Source organism: Cebus imitator, unplaced genomic scaffold (assembly GCF_001604975.1).
Source record: "Cebus imitator isolate Cc_AM_T3 unplaced genomic scaffold, Cebus_imitator-1.0 Scaffold194, whole genome shotgun sequence".
NCBI classification, from domain to species: domain Eukaryota; kingdom Metazoa; phylum Chordata; class Mammalia; order Primates; family Cebidae; genus Cebus; species Cebus imitator.
This window is the reverse complement of record NW_016107509.1, coordinates 450909-460351: the sequence shown is the minus strand read 5'-3', so window position 1 is coordinate 460351 and position 9443 is coordinate 450909. Positions and strand designations below refer to the sequence as shown.

At 38.8% G+C, this 9443-nt stretch overlaps 1 protein-coding gene across 3 annotated transcripts in view; it reads left to right on the top strand.

Moving 5' to 3' along the window:
• Window positions 1–9443, top strand: part of GUCY1A2 (guanylate cyclase 1 soluble subunit alpha 2) — a 364637-nt gene that overhangs the window by 26465 nt on the left and 328729 nt on the right. For all 3 annotated transcript variants that reach the window (XM_037745199.1, XM_017547043.2, XM_017547042.2), the window contains exon 2: window positions 5110–5171. In XM_037745199.1, coding sequence (XP_037601127.1) covers window positions 5110–5171 — 62 coding nt within the window. The remainder of the gene's footprint in view (window positions 1–5109; window positions 5172–9443) is intronic.

The following is a 9443-nucleotide window of genomic DNA, read 5'->3' as shown; positions in this document are numbered from 1 at the left end:
AAAAAAAAAAAAAAAACCCAAAAACCAAAATATGGCTCTTTATGGATGTTTCTTTAAAGGCAGACCTGTTATTTCCCTTTCGTTTGTATCTTGTGAGTATATATCACTAAGTAGAAATGAGAAGTTTATTTTTAAATTGTGTATGTGTGTGTGTGTTTGTGTGTGTGTGTGTGACTTGCAGAATGTGAAAGGTGGGGAGGGAGCCTCAAAGGCATCTAGTGCAAGAGGACACACTTTGAAGTCAGTCCTGGTTGCAGTGACTTATTTACTTACTGGGTGTGTGATCTTGTGGCTCTCAACCTCCCTGAGCCGCAGGTTCTTCGTCTCTGTAAAATTGAGATGAACATGTATTTTGTGCAATGACAACTGTGTTTCATACTGCGTGTGTGCACACATGCGGGCGCGCACACAACACACACACACACACACACACACACACACCCCTTTACTCTGTGCCTCCCTCCTGATTCCCGCACCATATGGCGTGGATATCCAGAGGAGGGACTGTGTGGGAGACTCAGCGGGACTGTCTGAGCCTGGAGGGCCAGCTGCTGGGGACGGCTTCCTCCCACTCTTCAGGGATCATTTCTCTGGCTCTTTTGGGACTATGTGGTTGGCTGTTCGGATCTCATGATCTTTCATGAGGATAACATTTGGTCTGGGGGGGGGTCAGTCACTGTTGGTCAAGTACTGTATAGTGAAGCTGTTATTGAGTCCAGAGATGAAGATGGCTTTTTGCTGCCATATGATCGAGGCTTTTGGGTACCTTCTGTTTGAACCCCAGAAAACATGTGTGCAGGACACCGATGGCTGCTTCCCCGTTCCAGCTGGCTTCCTCTCCACTGCTTCTTTGTGTTGAGTTGGGACACTAGGAGGCCACTATCTCTATCTTAGATTGAAAAAGGAGAGAAAAATTACAGACTTCTTGACTTTTATGATAGTAGGAACAGTGGATTTTCTCCTTTTCTACCCTTGTCTCTTTGATCCTCCAGCATAGGACTACAAAATTATTAGGCCACTCAGCTCTCCTGTTGCACATTCTTTGGGTACAAGAAAGGAAGTTCATGGGTTGTTTCTTAGCAGTTATAAATACTTGGGGGTTTCACCTTAGCTATGGTGTTTCAACGTCCTTCCCACTAACCGGCAGGCCTGGGTTTAGTACTATTCTCAGCCTTAATTTTGAGAATTCTGCTTGTATCACTGTCTCTCTTAACTGATCTTAATGTTTCATTGGAAATATTTGTCAATCCAGCTGCCATTTTTCTGAATTTTTCTCTGTTCTCTGGAATTAGTGTCAACATCTCATATTGGTAGCTTTATTGGATTTTTTTAGGTGATGAAGATCTTGAAACATTATACCTGTGGGATGAGTTTTCTGATTGAACTCTGTGCTCATTCACTATATTATGAGACTCATGTGGGTAGAAACCATATTTTTCAGCTTAGCATAGCCATATCTCTCATTTATTACACCTACTATGTGTCAGAGATGTTGCTATAATTATTTCAGTGTATTCCCATAAAAATAAGGTACACGTATGTAACAAACCTGCATGTTCTGCACATGTAACCCGAACTTAAAGTATAATAAAAAATAAAAAAAAATTTTTAAAGATAATTAAATTAAAAATAAGGTACACATAAGGAATCTTATTTCAGAAGAGTAAGTAAATTACCCAAGGTCATCTAGCTAGCGAGTCACAGAACTTGCTTTTGAATTCAGTTTGACTTTAGAGCCTCTTTTCTAAATCATCTTTCCAATTATTTTATTGCAGAAAAGGACAGATGCACAAAAGAGGAGTGGGATCTTGGCCTGTTTAATGTTGGATGGTTCTCTTAAGTAGGAGACAGTTACAGAGCTGCATTCTTAAAGAAGAGGATAGAAAGTTCGCATGTCTTCAAAACCCTCGTTGTTCCCACTGATGGACAGTGACTTGCATCACTGGCCATTGCCTACCAAGGAGGATGTTAAAGATTCGAAGAGTGTTAGGTAGGGAGAATGTCACATCTGTCTTGGACATTCATATAAAGAGGTGGACATGGAGGGGGTCCAAGTGAGATTTGACATAGACCTCTGGGGTCTCCTTTTTCTTTTTTTTTTTTCTTAGAGCATCACTGGTGTACATGGGCACTTAATAAAATTTTATTGAGAGCTGGACCCTACCACCCTTTAGGCAGAAGTCATCTGATGGAAGGCTTTGGCCTGTTTGTGAGTCTTCACTTCATGCTTTTTACTTAGGTTAGAGAGGCTGAGATTATGTGAATTTGTCTCTCACTGCTGAGGCCATGGGTTGAGGCCATCAGACAAACTCTGAAAACTGGAATGAATTTATGGTGATAAGATAGTCGGAGGGGCCAGGACTGTGTTGAAGTCAGCCTTGGATTGCTAAAGATTAGGAGATGCTGTGCAGTCAGCCTCTATGCCTGTGGTTTAGACAGTTAGAATGTGCCTACCCACTTTGGCAAGAAATAGGAAGTGCATAAATGCTTTATCAACCTGAAGCTTTGTTAGATGTGCTCAGAGAACTTTTCCTTTTAATGTATTTGGAAACTATAAATTTAACTCCTGCTGGGAGTGGAAGTAATTGCTTCACATAAGAAAAAAGCCAGCTCTTTAAAAGGCTTAACTCCTTTCACAAATATGTGCTTTTTAATGATTGGGAAATTCCTGGCACAGGAAAAAAAAGTCCTTTTTTTTTTTTTTTTTTTTTTTTTATTTCAAATGAGGTCATTCTGGTCTTAACTAGCCATGTACACTCGAGTTCCTGCTTTGTGTTCCATTTGTGACCAGAGGTTATTGGAAAGATAATCCCTCTGTGGATATCCACTGCTTTTTGAGCTTCTTGCCAAGGAGAAAGTTAGCTTAGCTTAGCAACTGCCAAGCCAGTGCAAGAGGCCCAGATCCAAGGGGTACTGGGCTAGTGAATGATAATGATTGAGCTTAGTTTGCTCATGGCTTGGGTTGTTAAAGAATGCTTTCTGTGTGCACTTGGATCCCTATATCTGATTCTTTCTCTTTAGAATTTCTCAAACATTCCTCTGCCTCTTGGTTCAGGAGTAATTTTTCTTTCTTAGGTGCATACCATTTACTCTGAGTCTGTTTGGTTGAGTAGAAACATCTGTGCCAGTCTGAGGCCTGGTATAAATGAAAAGCAGCTGCTGAAAGAAGTTGCTCTCTACCTCTTCCTTTGAACACTTAGGAGCTGATTGCTCCTACAATTAATTTGTGAATTGGCTTGGCTAATGTGCAGTAGGTATCTGAGGCCTTAGATTTGTGTGGTGAAAAGGTTCTCCTACATGCTAGTGTAGAGTAATCTCAGTGGATGCCCCTGAATCAATTTAAGCTCACTTTCCTCTCACTTTAACCATTGCCTACCAAGGAGGATGTTAAAGATTTGAAGAGTGTTAGGTAGGGAGAGTGTTACATCTGTCTTGGACATTCTTATAAAGAGATGGACAAGGAGTGGGTCCACGTGAGATTTGACATAGACCTTTGGGGGTCTCCTTTTTTTTTCTTAGAGTCTCACTCAGTCATCCAGGACAGAGTGCAGTGAGGTGATCTGGGCTTACTGCAACCTCTGCCTCCTGGGTTCAAGCAATTCTCATGTCTCAGCCGCCCAAGCAGCTAGAACTACAGGCATGCACTACCATGCCTGGCTAGTTTTTGGTGTTTTTAGAGAGACAGGGTCTCACCATGTTGATCAGTATGGTCTCAAATTCCTGACCTCACATGATCCTCCTGCCTCAGCCTCCCAAAGTGCTAGGATTACAGGTGTGAGCCACTGTGTGTGGCCCCTGGGGTCTCCTTTAGATGATACATTGTAAGAAAGCTACTTTGAAGGATTGGTGTTTAGAAATTGATATTTATTAATAGCTTTTTAAGTAACAGCACTATACTAGACCTTTTCTGCAGATTACCTTCTTAGAGGTAGTAGTAGGCTTGTGTAGTTAATTAGTAGTAGCCCACGAGATTCCCAAGCTACCATACTGCTTCTCATTTTGAAGGGTTTGTATTACATTTATAGTCCCCTAGAATTCATCCTTGGCTGTAATGGATTAGTGTTTTGATGAGGTCTTGACTGCTTTTTTCCTGTTTGATTGAGTACAGGTTTTTGTTATTTAAAACATTCACTCTCTTGCTACTGAGAACTTGGTTCTTCTTATCATAACTTCGTAATAAAATCTAGGTTCCAGCATCTTGGTGGAACTTAGAGAGCACTGATGGCTCTCTAAGTCTGAAACTCCAGGCTCAGTCTTGTTGCCTCATTTCCTGATCTGGGATTGAGAACCTCTGTTCTTAATCCATGAGCCATCACAGAGAGGAGATAATGAAATTTGGTCATGAGCTGCTTAGATATTTGTTGCAGACCTCACTGTTTCCCACCCCCCACTCCCCACTTCAAGCACTTGTGGATCATTCAGTATGCTCCAGAAAGAACCTTTGCTTGAATTCTCTTGGGACATGGAGGAAGTCAGGCCAAATGCTGGTTGAAGTCACGGCTGTGGGGCCCTGGATCACCTGCTTCCTATCCTATTCTGCCTTTTTATTAGTCTTCTCAGATGAAGAACAGGAAAAAAAAATCGTTTAAGCTTAAAAATATCTCTTATTATAAAGTTGACTATTTCAACTCAGTTTGTCACTGCTTACTAGACCATCCTTGAAAGCCTTGTTAAAACGTACAAAAAATATTAAGACATGCCATTTCATTTCAGTTGGTCATTACCTCATGCAGATTACATATACTAGAAAGGAAAAACCATGACTCATGTTTCTGCAGGGCACCGTCCCTGCCACCCCCAAGGCCTGGGTTTATTGTAGGCAGCCAATGAGTATTTTATTGAACTTAATAGCTGGTACAAAAGAATTGAAGAAAACATTCCTAGGAAGTACTATTATACTTGAAACTGGGAAGTTCTGGGTAGTTGCCCAGTGCCTCATACTAGTTTCTGTGGGGAAAATACACAGCATGATGCAAAATGGGTGAATATTGTAGAAGGAAAACTCTCAAGAGATAAATCAGAAGCTTCACCTATCTGCCTGTGATGCTCACAATGGGAATGGTACTGATTTGCTGATAATATGTTTTTATTATTATTATTATTCTTTAGCCTCAGACGATACAGCAAACTCTCAAGAGGACACTGCAGTATTATGAACATCAAGTTATTGGGTAAGTAAAAATTGATTTTGGTGATTATTGGGAGCAAATTAAAGGTAATTACTCAAACATAGCTGCTGAGTGTGTGATTTTCTGCTATCCCAGTCAACGTTATTTTATAGTGGTTATGTTCTTATAGTGTGGGTGGGGGTGAAGGCTTATTGGGGTGTCCCTTGGAGTGATTTCCTTTGGCTTATTTGTGCTTAATTCTTTTAAATGAAGTTCCTTTTTGGTATTGCTTTTCCTTTTTTCCTTAGTCTTCTCATTTTTTTCTCTCTTCTGATGTTGAATCTTATGCCTTACTAATGTGGTAAGGTTTATTGGTACCAACCCAGTTGCTTTGAATGGGATTTCAAAATTCTTAAGTAGAGTTGATAAAAATCACTACAATCTTAACACAGTTTAGTGAGAGGGATTGGTTTACTTAGAGTCACGTGCTACATATTTTGCTTTGTTATCTCCTATTTCTTGAAGTGATTGTGATGTGGTGCAAAGTAAGAATACTTGAGGTCAAAAAACAGGACTTCAAGGCCTTGCTAGCACATAGATCTTTTACTAAGTAACTGTATCTCTTTTGTAAAACATGATGATAATAACTAAGTAAAGGATTAGGAGTCATGATTATATGAGATAATTTCAATGAAAGCATTTTGTAAACAGAAAGCTCCAAATGAATATGAGGTATACCTCTAATTGGCTATGGCAGAAAGCAACTGGCAAATACAAAAGCCTAAATTTACTTACTCATTCAATCTAGCTTTTAGATTAAATTTATTGACATTAGAGGCAATATATTTTTAATTTACCTTGTTAGTATTCTTTATATGCCACAGTGATTTATCTTTGTAAGATTTTAAGAACTTTTGAGAAATCAAGATTCAAACTGTGGTACTTCTTGAACTGCTGTCAGGATCACTTAACATTTATGGCTAGTAGTCATTGCCATAGGGATCAAGAACATAATTTTGGCTATGAGGGTGCTGTGGTTTTTTGTTTGTTTGTTTTTTTGCAGAACAGAAGGACAGAAAATTTAATGGAAAAATAATCTTTGTAACTAGTACAACGCAAGTACTTTAAGTGCTTGATGATTATGTTAATTGTCATTTCAAAGGGAATTGCTTTGAAACTTTGTCATACTAATCCTCAAGAGTGTAGTTCTAGGAAAAACATATTATTTAAACTCATGCGATGGCTTTTACTTTGAGGCCGTTAGTGATTTTAAATGGTTTATCCTAATGAAGATAAAGAATATCAAATTCATCTTTCTCCACACATCCTAAAATAAAACTTAATCACTCTCATTGAATTTGCTGCTTTCAAAGTATGGTGTTTGAATTAAATATGTTAGTATACTTAAAATAGTTCCTTGTATGTGATGACCACTACATACCTGTTTGCTCTTTGTATATTACTGTTATTGTTAATATTTTTGTGTCAATATCCATTATCAAACTCTATTTTCTGGGATTATTAATGCTCTGTTTTGAAATAAAATAATTGATGAAATATTCTCATTTGTGAACCAAAGTATGCCTTTAAGGCACATTGGAGTAGGACTCTTATAATGTGACCAAAATAGATAACCAAACTATGTTGCTATAATCAGAACATTTTTTTCTCCAGTTAGCTGCCTCAGCCCTCCCCATGTCTAGAAGCAACCTAGATATGGCCTGTGGTGATTCTTTGTCCATTGCATTAATGGTCTTTTCCTAGTTCTGTTTATTGTAGACACAGTATAAAGAAAACAGAGAATTTGACTCCAGTATAAAGAGGAGTCTTGTTGTCTGACTTGATCCAAATAGGCCTATTAGCATATTTTGCTTGGGTGTTGGCGGATTTCTGGGACTTGAAGTACCTTTGCTCACTGCCTTTATTTGCACTCATGCTGATGAAGACAAAGGGGACCTGCTGGCAGCAATTTTGTCATGTTTGCCTTTCCTGACTGTGTTCACCTTTTTTACATTTTTTCTCATTGATGACTTTTCTGTCAAACTCCCTCTTTTGCCTTTTATACTCCATCTTTCTACTTTTTCTCTCTTTTCCGTCAAAATAAGTGGAGCAGCTGATGTCATTCACCCTTGAATTAAAAATTATTTACAACTGTGTGTTGTTACTCTTAAGAAAACACAATTTAAATGTTCTTATCTCTAATTGTGAAAAAGAATGTGTTTCTTATAGTTAAAGGGATTTAGGAATCCCTTTATTGAGAATTGAGAATAAGTGCAGACAAGCATTATTTTAGTTATTTTTGCGGAGGTAAGGGTGGGAAGGAGATGGTTTTCCTAATCTCTGAAATGGGGCTTGCTTAAAGCTGTCTTGAAATAACTCAGCATTTAAATACTTTGTGTTGAGGTGTTGAAGCAGAACAGGCAACAGAGAGTACGAGCTAGCCCTTCTCTTTTTAATTTCTTAATTATCCTCTAACCACTGACCTTCCTTTCTTTACTTTTAAAATTCTGTCCTTAATCTGTTTTATTTATCAGAGCTCGAGGATTGTACAGTTCTGCTTCTTGGACTTTATACTGGTTGCCCATGGAGACTCTCTGAGGCTTTTTTCGTCTGCCAGGACTGAGACTTGAACGCAGGGAGCAGCTGTTCCGAAGGGTCACAGGCAGAAGGATTCAGAGGGAGTTAGCTGATAGGGTTTCCTGTGAGGGAGTAAGATAGCCTCTCTATACCTCATCCACTTTATGTTTAAACATTATTCTAGTCCTTAATTTATCCATTCACTGGTTCATTTATTTATTCATAGAGATTATTCAAGTTGGGGAAATGAGTGCTAAAATAATTTATTCATGCAATGTGATAAATCTTCTTCTCTTCATCTCCACTGTTATCATCATCATCTCACCAAGACATTCTGGGCTAATTTTCTGGTTTCTACTTTTGTCCAACAATATGTATTTTCACCACACCAAAGTGATTAAAAAAATTAGACCATGCCACCTTCTTACGTGAAACCAATGGTTCTCAGATGTTAATGTGCTTCAGAATCACCTTCCAGCCTTGTTAAAACACGTATTACTGGGCCCTGCTCCCAAAAGTTCTGATTTTTTGTGGGTCTAGATGGGGCTCAGGAAACTGGTGTTTCTGACAAGTTCCCAGGTAATGCTGATGCTGCTGGTCCAGGGATCACACTTTCAACTTCCTGCTTTAAAACATACAATGGCTTATTATGGTAGAACAAAGTCTAAATTCTTTCTGTGATCTGGCCTCTGCCTACCTCTCGAATTTTACCCCTTTCCACTTCCCCCTTTTCACTCCATTTCAACCTTCTGTTGTTTCCTCAACTTACTAACCTTAGCTTCAGGGCCTTTGCATGTACCATTTCATTTTTATGTAATGCTTTTCCCCCAGATGTTTGCATGGCTTATTCTTTCTATAAATATAGGTCCCTGTTCACAAGTCTTCTCTTCAGGAAAGCCTACCATGACCACCCAGTCTAAAGTGTCTCTCCGTCACCTACCTCTAACTCCAATTGTGTCAGGTTGACTTTGTGGAAAATTTTGATTGCTATATGAACTCTACGAATTCATGCTCACTTGGAGTGATCCTTCTTCCTGTAGCATTGTCTTTCCTTCACCTAAGAGTAAGGGGTCACTGAATGTGCATCTTTATGTTAGTTGCTCTTTAACTCAAACTTCTAGGGAATGGACTAGATTTCTGGCTAATGTGGGGTGGAAAGATTAGTGAGAAGCCGAAGGGGTCAGTAGGAGACAGGCAGGATTCACTTTAGAAATTAAAAGAAACTGAGGATGGAAGAATGTCTGCTTGTAGTGGTACTTTTTTCTGATATAATTGTTGCCATTATCTTGTGCCCTTTCTTCTCTTTGTATGTTGTGGAAAGACTGTGTTTTGTAAGTAGACATATGAGACTTACCAGACTTAAAGTCAGGCTTTGCTACTGAATAATCTTGGGCAGTTTACTTAGAATCCCTGAGCCTCAGTTTTATCATTTTAAAAATAGGAATAATAACAGGGTTGCGGTGAGGTTCAAATAAAATCTTAATGATAATAATGTATGAAGTTATATAATCACATAAAGTAGTTAGCATAGTACCTGGTACACACAATGATCATCAATTAATGAACTGAATTATGACTACTGTTGGTATGTGACTCTTTTGCAGTTCAACTTTTGTGGATTGTCTTCAATTTATCCTCTTGTCGCAAACTTTTCTTGTCTTACTTGGGCCTTTTAAAGTTTAGAATCTGTTGTTTAGCATCAGGAGCTGAACATGCCCAGTTCATGTTCTAGCTACAGTTTTCTTCTTATAGGGAACA